Raw genomic sequence first — 14,912 nt, forward strand, 5'->3', positions numbered from 1 at the left:
CTCCGCCAGCAGGCATGGTCTGTCCATCTCAGTAAGATAATCGGGCCCCAGTCGAATGCCATGGTTTGTGGCAGGTACTGAGTGTCGCAAGTTGGGAATGCCAGGTTTTGGTTGTGGTATGCGCAGAGCTCGTGTTTATGAAGCTCTTATCACTTGTCTCCCCTGGAGGCGGACGTTATCTTTCCTCCCTGCACTTTGGCATTGGTTTGCTGGCGTGAGAGACCCCTGGTCCACTCCCGAGTCTGCTTGTGACAATTCTCTGTGTGTTTACGCTGCACCTTGTTGCAAGAGCCTGAGGGAGCCTCGGGGGTTCTGCTTTTCAGCACGACTCACATTCTCACAAACAACATTTTTGTGGTCTGGGGTGGGGGAGACTTTTTTTTTGAGATTCTGCTTACATTGATTTGACGCACATAGACGCACGCACACACGTGGACACACACAGACTGTTTCTTTTCAAAATCTGTGCCTGTGCCTTCATCTTTGATGGCTTTGAGCTTTTTAGATGCTTTTCGTTTATCACCAAAAGAAACTGTAGGTTGTTGCTTTGCCTGGATCTTTGTGTCTCTGGCAACAGCCCTTTGTGTGGCAGGTGTGCTTGGTGAAACAAGTCTGTTAAGTATTTTGTATGTTAAGTATTGGTGTTCCTTCTTTAACTTTTTAAGTTAGTGCCCCAAATATGAAAAAAGTTCTCCCCTTTGGAACGACTTTACTTTTACATGTTTTTTGCCTCTCACGATGCATCTGCAACTGACCTGCAGATTTTATTTTGTCCTTTTTGCAGACTGGAAGTGTCTCCAGAGGTTCAGCCCACAGCCAGGCTTCCTTCTTCCCCTGACTCCCCTGTCTTTTTTTCGGCTCTTCCTTCCATTTCTGGCCAGACACCTGTCCCTTCTCAATTGGGGCATGATTCAGAGACACAGTCCTCTGACTCTCTTTCAGTCTTCTCCTCTTTCTCCTCTCCCATAGCAGCTCCCATTTCCACATCCACTCCGATTAAAACCTGGCCTTCCGCAGACCAGGGCCAGGCCGCTTCTGAAGCACTGCCTTCGCTCCTTGAAGCAGAGTTGCAAAAGGAGAGTTTCACACAAGTTCCAAAGACTGTTTCCTGTGCCTTGGGATCACTTGCCAAACAGCCACCCATTCCAGTGTGTAGAGGGATGGAAGATTCTCCAATGGGGAAGACCAGTGAGATAGGCACAGAGAATACTAGTGGCCATGACTCAGAAAAGTCTCTCCTGAAGCGGCCTGAAACGGGGCAACATGAAGGGGAACTGAGGGTCCTCCCCACAAAACAGCAAGGCCACATCCCCGCTTCTGAAAAGGCCCAGGAAGTAACAATGGCCCTTTCACTCAGAAGCGGCAGGATGGAAAGCCCAGCCAGGAAGCCTCCGATGGGGGAAAACACAGACTTTGAGAGTCGGTCCAGGTCTCCTGTGGAGAGCAAAGGTGGGGATGGCGGGATGCCTGCAACTGAAGAAGCAGCGACCCCTCTTCAGGGGGGAGGATCGGTGCCTGCACTTGACTCTGCGCTGCGGAGACGTGAAGATGCGGGTCTGAATGTCAGTGAGGGCCGGAAGAAGACCAAGAAGCGTGTGTCATTTTCTGAGCAGCTCTGTACAGAGGAGGAGGTGGAGAAGTCCGCTGGGTTGGTTGAAGAGGACCTGAGTAATCCCCGGGAGCTGACCTGTGAGGGGGCTGCCGCTGGAAACGGGGCTGCCGGGCAGCCTGCTGAGTCTCCCCACACAGAGGGCTCCGAGAGGGAAGCCGTGACTGAACCCCAGCCACTGAGTTACAGCGCACTGGCCTCTGTGGCTGGTCACCTTGTCCTCCCCTCTCGTGAGGAGAGTTTCTCAGAAGGCCCCCCCAGCGACGGAAGCTCAGAGGAAGACAGTCCATTCTTCAGGGTTGGGGGAGACGATACCCTTATGGCTCAAAATCAGAGCAAAGCCAGCGATCATGAAGGGCTGTTGTCTGATCCCCCGAGTGACATCCCATCTGCCTCAGATGTTCAGTCTCCAGTCATGGCTGACCTGGACTTAACCCTTCCTTCCATTCCTGAAGTCGCGTCGGATGATGAAAGACTAGATCAGGTTGAAGATGACAGAGAGACAGCCAAGGTGGCATCTCTGGAAGTAGGAGCTTCTTCCTTGAGCACATTACCTGCCCATGCTGAGAGTGAGAAGGCGCCGAGTGGCGAGGCAGAGGGGTCTGCTGCTCCTGCAGAGAGCCCACAGGACCTCAGGACGAAAGCACCCGAAGCACCTGTCGCAGCTTCTTCAGAGCAGACGACAGCTTTCGGAATTCAGAACCCGTATCTTGGCAAGAGCTCACACTTGGAGAAACAGCTGCCAGGCCCTGGCGGTGGCGAGGAGGAAAAACTGATGGGAAATGGGAGGCCAGGTCAACCTCCTGATGCGGCCCTGCACTCTCCTATATCCGGCCCCTCCTTTTCTGAGACCTTTCCTGCCACACATTCTTTCTCCAGCTCTCTACACTCTGACACTCACACCAGTACAGCAGAGTCTCAAAAAAAAGCAACAGCAGAGGGCTCCGCTGGTAAGGTGGAAAATTCTGGCAAGAGGAAGCCGCTTCTTCAGGCCTGGGTCTCACCCTCAGAGACACATCCAGTCTCACCTCAGCCAAGCGCTGGAACTGGGTCAGCCAAGCACAGGTGAGAGATGGGGAAGATGGGCTTCAGAAATGTTGTGACAGCCCTCCTGTACTTTTCGCCTGCAGAGGTTCTGGCTTTCTAACTACCCAGAGGTTCTGAGAGCACAACCTGCCTGTTTTGCTGGCAGGGCCTATTTTAAAAGGGCTGTCCCCTGTGGTGGGACTGTCTCAAGACGCTCCTGCATTTGTAGCAAGAACGTTGTAATCGTCTTCAAACATAGTTTAGGCATTGTTCTGCACAGTCAGATTTGGAGCTCTCAGACTGCAGAGACGTACCGTGACCAGTGTCTTACGAGTCCCAGCACCAACTGAGCGGGTGTGGTGGACCCTAGCAGTGTTGAAAGCTTCCTTTAAGCCCCACCTGGTGTGAAGCTGGCATGTTTGTTCTGAACTCTTTCTTGACTGCTGAGGAACAGAATGCTCTGCAGGGGCTCCCACGGTGGAGTCCTAGGCTGTAGTTGCCGCCAAAAATAAGAGACTGTCTTTCATGTTCTCCTGACATTGATAATGAAACGAACGTCAGGACACCTGGCTAGAAGAGTGTGCTTTGTTGATTTGCATGGCTGCCTAGTGCTGACTTCTTTCGTTTGCACAGGAACATTGATGTTTGTTAGACCGGAGATGTGAACAGAGCATGTCACCACTCTCCCCTCTTGTCTCTCTTGATGCCTGCCGTGTTTGAGATGGGCTGTCTCGGTTTTGCCATTACAGAAAGGTCTAACCACCCTTTCCCCCTTTTCTTTAGACTTCATCCTGTGAAGCCAATGAACACGACAGCCACCAGGATTGCTAACTCCAGCCTGGGGACTGCCACCATCATCAGTGAGAACTTGATCAACGAAGCCATGATGAAGGTATGTCTTCTTCAAGCAGTAGGCGTGTTAGTTAGGGACCTACAAAAAGCCTGTTTCCAGAGTCGCCATTATATACATCTCCCTGGGCAGCAGGTACCACCAGGAGTAACTTAACGGTACGGCTCGTGTCTTTGGATAATCTTCGGAAGCCCCTACACTCTCCATTGCGTAATTACTTTTCAATTCATGGTTATTAGTTATTGTTGAATTTTCTGTTTCAAGAGACGGGATTGATACCAGGACTTCTTTTTTTTTTTTAAAGATTTAATTTTTTCCCAAAGCCCCCCGGTACATAGTTGTATATTCTTTGTTGTGGGTCCTGCTAGTTGTGGCATGTGGGACACTGCCTCAGCGTGGTTTGATGAGCAGTGTCATGTCCACGCCCAGGATTCGAACCAACGAAACACTGGGCCGCCTGCAGTGGAGCGCGCGAACTTAACCGCTCGGCCACGGGGCCAGCCCCCAGGACTTCTTTTTAATGAGCAGAAAATATCACCTACCATCTGGCCCATTCAAATCAGATATTTTCATTTTTCCGTGTAGCCTTTCTTATCTTTTGGCAGGAATGTGAAATTCTTGTAGTTGTAATCACTGCATAGATATACTTTTTTGTAACTTTATTCTGAAATAATTCCGAAGTTTAAGAAAGTTGCAAGAATGGTACAAAGAACTCCTATATACCTTTCATCCCAATTCACCAATTGTTGACATTTTACCAGATTTGCTTTATCATTCTCCCCCCACCTCTCCTGAACCCTCTCTATTCTTTCCCTGTATACTTGTAGTTTTTTTTGTCTGAACCATTTGAAAGTAACTTGCATACATCATGCCTCTCTTACCCCTAAATACTGAAGTGTGTGATTCCAACAAATAAGGACATTTATCAAAATCAAGAAATGTAACATTGATGTAATACTCTTTTCCCATCCATAGTCCATATTTCAACTTCACCAATTGTCCCAGTAGTGTCCTTTTTAGTGTGTTTTTCCCTAGTCCAGGATCCAGTCCAGGATCACTCATTGTGTCTAGTCCCTCTTATTCTGGAGCAGCTCCTCAGCCTTTTTGTTTCTTTTAAGACATTGACATCTTTTAAGAGTTTAGATGAGTTGTTTTGTGGAATTTTCCTCAGTTTGGATTTATCTGATATTTCCTCGTGGTTTGGTTGAGGTTGCACATTGTTGGCAGGAATCAACTGAACAGATAACGTGTCCTCCTCAGTGCATCGTATGAAGAGACGCCTTACATCAGTCTGTCCCATGAGTGGGCGAGTTAACTCTGATGACGTCGTTTAGGTGGTGTCCCCCAGCTTCTCCAGTGTGAAGTTGCTGGTTTTTTCCCTTTACAATTAATAAGAAACTTGTGGGGAATTAATTTCTGACTATGTATGTATCCTGTTCCTCATCAGCCTTTGATTCACAGGCTTTAGTATCCATCGATGAATATGGTAGTTGCAAAATGATGACTTTCCAGCTCCATCACGTGCATGGAAACTCTTCAGTTCTCTTTTTCACTTAGCAGTATATCATAAGTAATTTTGCATGTCGGTTCTTAATTATTCTTTGACATGGTCATACCGGTATTTACTTAACCAGTTCCCTATAATTGGATATTTGGGTTGTTTTCTGTTTTTCATTATGAATAACACTGCAGTTAACAATTTCTTGCATAGAACTTTTCCCCTTCTTTTATTATTATTATTTCCTTAAGCTAAATTTCCAGGAAGAATATTGCTGAATTAGAGGGTCTCTTCTCTTTAAAAAGCTTGCGCTAACATTAAAAAAACCAAAAAACAACCCAGAAAAACAAAATCAACCTCCCAGATGATCTCTGCTTTAGTGTCTCCATCCTGCCCTCTCTGGTTCTAAATCCGGAAGGATTTACAATACTGCCGTGTTGCAAACCTCTGGTCTTTGACTCGTTATCACGGGGACTGGAGGAGAATGATCTACCAAGTGATGGGTGACCGTTAGTGAGCAAGGATGTGTTGTTTCAAATACGTGGAGAGGAATTTCCTAACTGACTGCTGGGGGCCACAGTCGGTAGAAATAAACTTCCCGGCATCTAAAACTTTCATTCTGTCGCAGATTTTACAGTCCTATGGACTCCAGGACATCAAATAATTTTTGTCTTTTTTTTTTTTTTTTTAAGATTTTAAAAAAAAATTTTTTTCCTTTTTCTCCCCAAAGCCCCCCAGTACGTAGTTGTATATTCTTCGTTGTGGGTCCTTCTAGTTGTGGCATGTGGGACTCTGCCTCAGCGTGGTTTGATGAGCAGTGCCATGTCCGCACCCAGGATCCGAACCAACGAAACACTGGGCCGCCTGCAGCGGAGAGCGCGAACTTAACCACTCGGCCATGGGGCCAGCCCCCAATTTTTGTCTTTTTAAAATAAAACTTTTCGCTCAAGTCTCCTGCAAGCAATTTTAAGTGCCAGGTGACATTATTGCCTCTGGCTCCATTGCACCTGTGCCACCAGGAGCTGGGCTAAAGTTTCATAGAAAGCTGGAGACCGAAGTTTTGGGTAAAGAGGCTGAGTAGTAGTAACGAATTGGTGCTGAAAACAAGTTAGCATCTTCTGGCCATCTTGCCTTCTCTTCCCTTGTAGGCCAGGCTGAGAGGGCCGGTGGTAAGCAGCATTCTCAAAATTATCAGCTGTAGCCAGAGCTATGTACCTACCTACCATGTTTTTTCTGTAGCCTACAAATGTACCGTAACTTGACCAGCTCAGCTTGGCTGGCTCCTGTGGTTGTGTAGAAGAGACAGGACTTGTCTTCCTGGAGTTAACTATGTTTACCAGGAAACTGGGCAAAAGAACAGCATGAAAGGGACGATAATGAAAGCCAGAGTCATTTGATCGCCTCCTGTGCCCTCTTCCCTTTACTGTGGAATGCACCTTGGCTCCAAAGAGAAACACACACCTAGCTTTCGGGAAGTGAGCAAGACCCTTGGCTCCCATTTTGTTTACTCTTCAAAGCTCATTTAATCAGGGGCTTATCTCCTGACTCTAACTGAGAGAAGAACTTGCCTTAAAACAAAGACAACCACTGCTTATTTTGCTCTTGATTTGTTAGCCCTCCTGCTGTCTCTCTGCTTGCCTGTAACAAAGCTCTTGGTCCTGGACCATACCTAGTAAATATTCTGAGTAAATATGGGAGGTTTCCTGGAGACTGCTATTGGCTGGCCATATAATAGATGCTTTGTACTAAGGCATAAACAAAATTTATAAAAGTAACTACTCTTTAGAATGTTGCAAAATGAGAGAGAGGTTGGGGAAAGAAATTGCATAGCTAAAGTTACGAAAAACTAGCTGAATCATTGCTATAATGGATTTTTTTTTTTGGTTATTGTTTTTGGGCCTCCATCCATTATAGATGATTTATAACTAGGAGTGTATTGTTTGCTCAGGTGGCTGTAACACTTCCATTTAAAAATAATACAGCCAACTAGATCCAAAAATCATCTGTCATATTACATGGAAAAAGTTGGATAAAAATTTGAATATACGTCATTATTATTACAACTATGGGGGAAAAGATCCAATGGGAAAATCCTGGAAGGAAATATGTGACAATGGGTACTGTTGTTTCTGGAATCAATGGGTGTTTTCTTCACACTTCTCCCTCTCCATAGCTGTCACTTACTTTCTGTAATGCTGGATTGTTTTATAATTTTTCAATCATCACATAACTAGGATCTTCTGATGATTTCAAAGTCCTACATACTTTCCCTTTTGGATTACAGAATCCGAACTGAACAGCTGTTTGACAGTTTTGTACAAAGTGCCTTAAGTGGGCATGCTTTTCAATTTTATGGATTTATCTTTAGGAACTATTTAGAAATCTGGCCAGAGATTTATGTTCATACATTTTAGTAAAATGTTATTATATAATTGTGAAAACTGAAAACAACCCAAATATCAAGCAAGGCAGAGGTTGTTAAAATATAATAGAATTTTAAGCATTCATTGAAAAACAATTTTTGCCAAAATTTAGTAAGAAAAGCCTCACAAAATAATAATTTAAAAAAAGCTATGAAACTGTATTCTGTATGATAGTAAAGTTGTAAAACTTACCAGAAAGAAACGTAGGAAAAAAAATAGGAAAGAAAGAGACTCAGGGGCCGGCTCCGTGGCCAAGTGGTTAAGTTTGCGCGCTCCGCTGCGGCGGCCCAGGGTTCGGATCCTGGACACGGACATGGCACCGTTCGTCAGGCCACGCTGAGGTGGCGTCCCACATACCACAACTAGCAGGACCTGCAACTAAGATATACAACTGTGTACAGGGGGTTTTGGGGAGATAAAGCAGAAAAGGAAAAAAAAAAAAAAGATTGGCAACAGTTGTTAGCTCAGGTGCCAATCCTTAAAAAAAAAAAGAAAGAGACCCAAATGTTATATCTTGGGGTTATAGGTAATAATTTTTTCCTCTCTTCTGTATTTGAGATTTTCCATGATGAGCAAATAAAAAATCATGTTATTTCTGAGGAAAATTAATTTTAATTCGTCTCGAAGGTCTAGTTAAGATGTCACTGCGTCTTTGAAGTCTGTCCTGATCACCTGTATAGCAGTGGTTTCCTGCTTGTCCAGCTCCTGGAGCGCATTGCACCTCTCTGGACTTGGACCCCTGAGCCTTAGATAACTGTCCTTGAGCCCTGTGTGTGTCTGACACTATGGGGACCTGGTCCCCACTCTCGAGGAGCACCTGCCTGCTCCTCCCTCCAGGCGCCAGCTTCTTCATCTTTCTATCTCCCAAACTCCCTAGCGGAGTATCTTATGTAATCAGTATTTTTGAATAAACAAAATCCTTATATGACAGAGATATAATCTAAAAACCCTTGAGGACATATTCTTGGCTATTTTTTACAAAGACTGTTTTTTTCTTGATGGGATATGTAAACAGGCATGCAACTTTTAAAAAAATTATAGTAAAATAGACATAACATAAATTTTACCATCTAAACTAACCATTTTTAACACTACTGTACATTTCAGTAGTGTTAAGTACATTCACATTGTTGTACAACAAGTCTCCAGAATTTTTTCCCAGACGTGCAGCTTTTAGGTTGAAGATTGTTTTGGAAGTCACACGTAGACTGACTGAGGCCCAGAGGAGGTACCCTGTGAATGTATGCCTTCAATAAGTTAAAATAGAAAGGGTTAAAGGAGAAGCAGGTTTTCGAAAAGTGGTCCAGCATCTCACCTATTTCTGTGCAGCCTGCGTTAGGCTGAGACCTGCTCTGTATTTGAAAGTGTCAGCGTGTGTTTCTAAGCTAGGATTGCAATCACTGTGCTCTTCTTCCCAGCCAGGCCGAGAGGGATGGGATTTCTCTAGAAATTTTGGCCAGTGTGTAGACAGTTTGCGTCACTGGACTGAACAGGCCTTCTATCACGTTGTGTCAAAGGGTATTGATTCTGCTCCTGACTGAGCGTCTTGGCCTTCCTGAGTGGAACCCCTGGCCCCAGGGCTGGGGCAGTGGGAGTGCCTCAGAGTTCTGCAGGCAGAATTGTCTTGAGGTTGCTCCTGGGCCTTATTTGTTTAAACTTGTAAATCTCCTGAGCCACAGATTTCAGGAAAAGTTAGCTATTTTTTTTTCTCTCTTTCCCTTCCTGGAGACCTGGGAGAACATGTTACTTTTTATTTAATCCTTATCTTGTGTTTCCTCATGGTTCACTGGCCGTTTGCAGTTGGACTCCAGTCATCCCAGATTGTAAATGCCGATCAATGTAGGACCTCCTGAGGGCTCCTGCTCTCGTCAGGAGTGGGGCTGCTCAGCCCTGGCACAGGCCGCTGTGTACCCAGAGGGTGCACCCTTAATGTCTGAGGGTGGTGACTGTGGTACGGTGGCACTTAGCTTAGACCCTGCGCATTTTTTGAGTATGAATTGACTTCAAGTGGAGCGTCTGAGGGGCCAGTGCATCACTGTGATCACCAAATCCTTCAGAAGAGCTGAGGCGGTCACGCAGTCTGGGGTAGACAACCACCTGTTGTCTCGGGAGGAGAGTGTCAGCCCTGTGCCTTCTGTCACGAGGGCTTCTTCAGGGGCCCCTCACTTGGGGCTCAGCTCTCAGCCTCACCTTGAGACTTGGTTGTGCCAGTTCCTCCTGTGCACAGAGGCCTTCAATGATTATGTTTCTTGCAACCCCAATTCAGAGTCTAGTCCAGGGGTCTGCAGCGTGGGGGCCAAATATGGGTTTTACGTTTTTAAAAGGTCATAAAACAAAAAACCAAATAAAACAATAAAGAAGAACATGCCACAAAGGACACATGTGGCCTGCAAAGCCTAAAATATTTACTCTCTGACCCTTTACAGAAATTCTCATCCTAAAAAACTTCATCCTAAAAAACCTTTAGGTGTTTTCTACCTAAATTAAAAACAGATTCCCAGGGGACCCAGCTCACTAATAACATTTTCCTCTTTTGTGTTTCTTTTAGATATTTGATTTCAATGCTGACTTTTTCACTTTTTCCCCCCTTATCTCCCCTCCCCAAAGAAATACAGCCCCTCGGACCCTGCTTTTGCTTACGCACAGCTAACCCACGATGAGCTGATCCAGCTGGTCCTCAAACAGAAGGAAACCATAAGCAAGAAGGAGTTTCAGGTTCGTGAGCTGGAGGACTACATTGACAATCTTCTAGTCAGGGTCATGGAAGAAACCCCCAACATCCTCCGAGTCCCGGCTCAGGTCGGCAAAAAAGCAGGGAAGATGTGAATCGCCAGCACACGACACCGAGACTTTCCCGTGAACTCATTTCCACCTGCTCCTGAGCTCGAGGACACGGTGTGCCGGATACCCAGCTTCCACATCTCCATCTCCCTTGCATGTTATCTGGCAAGAGTCAGTTCTACCAGTTGAAGCCAGGTTAATTATTACAATGAATCTTTTGCTGTACGTTCCCAGGGTTTTTTTTTTAAATGCCACTGTGCCTTTAACTGTGTCATAAATACTTTATGCCCCGACCAGAGACGTGTCATAAGATCTGATCTTGGTTCAGAGATTCAGATGGTGCAGGGGGTATTAGTGTATTTTAACATTGGGGTTTTCTTTCTTTGATATGGAGATTTTAAATTACGTACCACCCCCTGTCACTGAAGCCTGGGAGGATGAGAAGGAGCACGCAGTGGGTGCTGTGTTACACACGCTTTCTTGGCTTTTGAGTAGCTCAGGCCTGGCTTTTTGGCTGCCAGTGCCGACTTTTGATACCATGGAAACCTACCTACCGGGCTTCTTGAGCTTGGTCTTGTTGTTCTGACTGGAGCAGAGGAGTTGAGGGAAAGCCTCTGCGTGTGCCTTTTAGATTTTGACCAAGCTGCCTTTTCAAAACAGCAGCATCTACTACTCTCTAGCCTTCACATGTGCTCTCTGTCGACCCACAGGGCCTGTCCATGGGGATCTGGAAAGCCGACTAGGGGTATTAGTGAGTCCGTTCGCACTCGGGGGGTATGAGTCAGAGTCCCTCCTCTCCAGCGGGGTAGGGGGGGTCCGGCTGGCTAGAATGGCCTGGTCACCGCCTTTATTAGCACTTACTGAAACGGCTCCACCAGGGAAGGAATGAGTTCATCGGATCCCTTTGTGCTTTCCCTTCTGTGTCCTAGGACACTTGGCGCCTTCTTAACTGGTAGCACCAGTTCAGATTCTTCAGGGAATTTCACTGCTAGTAACCTGATATTGGAATTAGAACGTTTCTGTGTTGCTCATTTTTTCCCCCTCCTAGTTGTGACCAGATCTCATGCAATCTTGACATCCCTCCTGGGGGGAGGATATCACAGGCCCCGGGGGGTGGGCAGGGTTGAGACAATAGCAGTTATTAAATTGGGTCTCTCATCTGTATGTTTTTGTTACACTGAGGTTAAGAGGCCGGATTCTTGGCAGCCAGGTCCCTCTTCAGGATCACATTGGCTGCAACGTGAGTTATATTGGAGCACTTTAATCTGAAGGATGATACTGTAACTTGATTTATCTAATTAGCTTTTAATTATCTATAGCGATTTTATTTAATCCTCTCCTACAGTCCTGGGGACCTCTGTAAACTTCTCAGATGACTCGTATTTTTGTAGTGCTACGAAATTTATTTACAGACCTATAAAGAAAGCTGTTTATTCACTTGAAGTCTGAAAATGTACACAGATATGTTTATTCTGCAATCTGTTTTGTACTTGATAGAAATATATTTTGACTGTGATAACCCAGGTGCCCTGGGGCAGGGGTACTCGGCATGGTTCCTCCTCTGAAGAGCGGGTGTGGAAACCTCAACTGCTCCCGAGAAGTGCTTGGTTTGGGGACAGCTGCTGCTAGGACATGGGGGATGTGACTTGGTCAGGGTGTGAGAGGGGCGTCTGGCTGGAGGAGAGTTCCTGTGCTCTGAAATGCCACTTGGGAACTCTGGAGATTGAAGGACAATTTACTTCAAGGGTGTCTGGTTTCTACCACTGCTGGAAAAAAATTCGGTTTATAGCATTCCTGCACCTCACAAGTAGATCGCCTGGAGGTCATTAGTTAATAGCTGTCCGTGAGGACTCTGCTTTCAGGGAGAATTTATCTGGGAAAAGCCTTAGCCTGCTCTGAGCCATTAGCAGGGGCTGGCGAACTGGAATGCGGGGGCTCTTGTAACTGGCGTATGTCTGAGGGCATGAGACCCATCTACACAAGGGGAGCTGGGACTTGCCTCCAGCTGCTCCAAGTGCTGACTGGCCCTGGGAGGAGGCTGTGCTCTGGAGAAGCAGGGGTGGCTCTTTTTTTGGCCTTGCCTGGCTGCCTCTAGAAAGAGCAGTCAGTCCTTTAGGGAGGCATCCGATTGAATACCAGACACCTTGCAGTGAACTTCAATTGGAGATCAGCTTCCTGAAAAAAATGTGAGTCCTTTGCCTGGTTGTTCCATCTCATCTCATTCCTTGGACTTTGACAGATATCCTGCCCTGTGTTTTATTCCTGTGTGTTAACCTCATCAGGGAAGCAGAATGGAGGAGCAAGAAAGTCTGCCCTTTGCCATGCCAAACAGCTCTCGGCCCTGTGGTGAGGCGTGTGCGCACGTACATGCATGAGTGGGGTGCATGGGTGTGGTTTCCAGCTTTGCTGACAGTGGGAGCTCAGCAGAGCGTAGAGGGAGGAAGGTCAATGGCACTCAGCCACACACTGTTGAAGGCTAGAGGCGGTTTAGTGTTAGATTATGCGGGATCTTCCCTCCCTGGGTCATTTCTCCCAATCAACCTTTTTTTCTTTTTTAGAACTACTAATTAATGATTCCTCAAGGCCGAAAGGTTAATTTCCTTGGGAGGAGAACTTAGCCTCTTAGTATCCACACCAGTCTCAACTCTGGTTTCTCAAGATCTGTCACGTTGGCCTACTAACTTGATGTCTTTCTCCCTCCCACTGAAGGATCGTCCAGCGTTTTTAGATTGTAGAATTATCTCTTGCTTTGTTACTTTGGGAATTTTGAATTTCTTTGGTTTTGTTTTTAAGAAGTAACCTAAAATTTCCTACAACACTAAATAAAATGGTACTACCTTTCAAAGATCTGTGTCCGTGCTTTAGAATGGCTGCAGTAAAAATGTCTTCTGTCTCCCTGGAAAGCCTCTCTTGGGAGGTGACCACTGTTTCTCATCCCGCGCGGGTTCCTCACTTGGATTCCTGCTGCTGACACCTTGCTGGGTGCCCAGGGGTCCCACTGCCCTTTCTCCTACAGAGGATGGGACATCTGTGATCCCTTCCCCATGACACACCTCATCTTGGCCTGCAGGGACCATGGCATTTTCCAGATAAACGTCATTTGAATTTTCTGCCTGCAGTGCTAAAAGCTGCCGCCTTTTCGTTGGCAGTGGGCACCACTGGCTGAGTGCATGAACCAGGCCCCTTCCTGGATTTCCCCTCCACCCACCTGCCGCCCACCCCCCAGCCCCCTGATTTCCCAAAGAGTGAGATATTCACTTTTGGGGCATGGTTTGAATTCACGCTGAGATCAGGACTGCCCCAGGTCTGGAAGCCAGGTCCTGGTCCCTGGTTCAGTCAACTTAGTCCATTCATTGTGGAGTAGAGGGTATTAGAGCTGTACAAGGAGTCTCCTGAGCTCAGCAATCCCAAACTCCAAGCCTTTCCTGACCAGGTGAGACCTCTGCCTGCCTCACAGCCATAGTCCATGCCCCAAGGGACCTGACCTCTAGAGAGCGAGGAGATGCTCCTTTTTTTTTTTTTCTTGGTGAGGAAGATTGTCCCTGAGCTAACATCTGTACCGATCTTCCTCTATTTTGTATGTGGGATGCTGCCACAGCATGGCTGATGAGTGGTGACGAGTAACGATTGGTGTGTGAATTTGCACTGGGGATCTGAACCATGAACCCTGGGCTGCCAAAGCAGGGCGTGTGAACCTAACCACTACACCACCGGGCCAGTCCCACTCTTTCTTTGAGATAAGAGTCACATTGTACGGACAGAGGCAGGTAGTGCCTGTGAAGCTCTTGGGTGGGGCGGGGGGAGCTTTGTCAAGGCCTGCCTGGTGTCAGGGAGGGCCTGGTTACACCAACTGGACGTTGATGGTGGGGCCACCATGTAAAGTGATAGGAAAACAGCTTCTCTTAAAACTTAAGAGCTCTCTGGGCTGGCCCTGTGGCCGAGTGGTTGAGTTCACACATTCTGCTTCGGCGGCCCAGGGTTTCTTGGTTAGGATCCTGGGCGCGGACATGGCACCACTCATCAGGCCATGCTGAGGTGGCATCCCACATGCCACAACTAGAAGGACCCACAACTAAAAAATACACAACTATGTACTTGGGGGCTTTGGGGAGAAGAAGGGAAACTAAAATCTTCAAAAAAACAAAAAACAACTTAGAGCTCTCTAGGTTTGATTAAAAAAGAAAAGAAAAAAGGGCCTTCTGGGAGGAGGGTCTCTAAGGAGGGAAAGTTGAACTACGCCAATGACCCCAGCTTTCCCTCTGGGGTTCATCTCCCTGGCTGGTGGAATCCTCTCAGGTCAGTTCCTGCTACTGCCACCAAACCCAGCCCTCAGGGGCAGGTTACTGTCTTTCAAACTCCAGCCCAAGGAGAGACACAGCCCCACCCCCCTTGTTTTTGAGTCCCCTTAGCCCAGCTGCTAGGAACAGACAGCTTTTTTAAAATACCAGGAACATAAAGGGAATGATTATATAAGAAGAGCATAAAAAGTGAACTTCCCCAAATCCAGTACTCTGAGCCCAGGGAAGTCAGGCCCCAGAGGTCTGGGGCGCGGGAGGCACCTGCCTGTCTCTGCCTAGCGGCCTCAGGTTCTTGTCTTGGCTTCTTAGCTGGTGCAAAGGCCTCTCATGTTCCGTCTCCGGAGGAGCGGTGTCTACTCCTCCCCCTCACTCCTCTGTCCACTCACTTGGTCTGGAGCTTGTTCTAAGACATGGCATACATGCTTAT

The 14,912-nt window shown here is 46.8% G+C and overlaps 1 protein-coding gene across 2 annotated transcripts in view; it reads left to right on the forward strand.

Annotated features, from left to right (window-relative positions):
• Positions 1-13,032, forward strand: part of RAB11FIP1 (RAB11 family interacting protein 1) — a 29,168-nt gene extending 16,136 nt beyond the window's left edge. The window contains exons 4-6 of one of the 2 annotated variants that reach the window (XM_014851366.3): positions 785-2,674; positions 3,419-3,527; positions 10,014-13,032. In XM_014851366.3, the coding sequence (XP_014706852.2) occupies positions 785-2,674; positions 3,419-3,527; positions 10,014-10,232 (2,218 nt within the window). In that variant the 3' untranslated portion in view covers positions 10,233-13,032. The remainder of the gene's footprint in view (positions 1-784; positions 2,675-3,418; positions 3,528-10,013) is intronic. The other variant, XM_014851370.3, reaches the window with a different exon arrangement.
• Positions 13,033-14,912: the final 1,880 nt, after the last annotated feature.

The sequence above is a fragment of the Equus asinus genome, chromosome 27 (assembly GCF_041296235.1).
Source record: "Equus asinus isolate D_3611 breed Donkey chromosome 27, EquAss-T2T_v2, whole genome shotgun sequence".
NCBI classification, from domain to species: domain Eukaryota; kingdom Metazoa; phylum Chordata; class Mammalia; order Perissodactyla; family Equidae; genus Equus; species Equus asinus.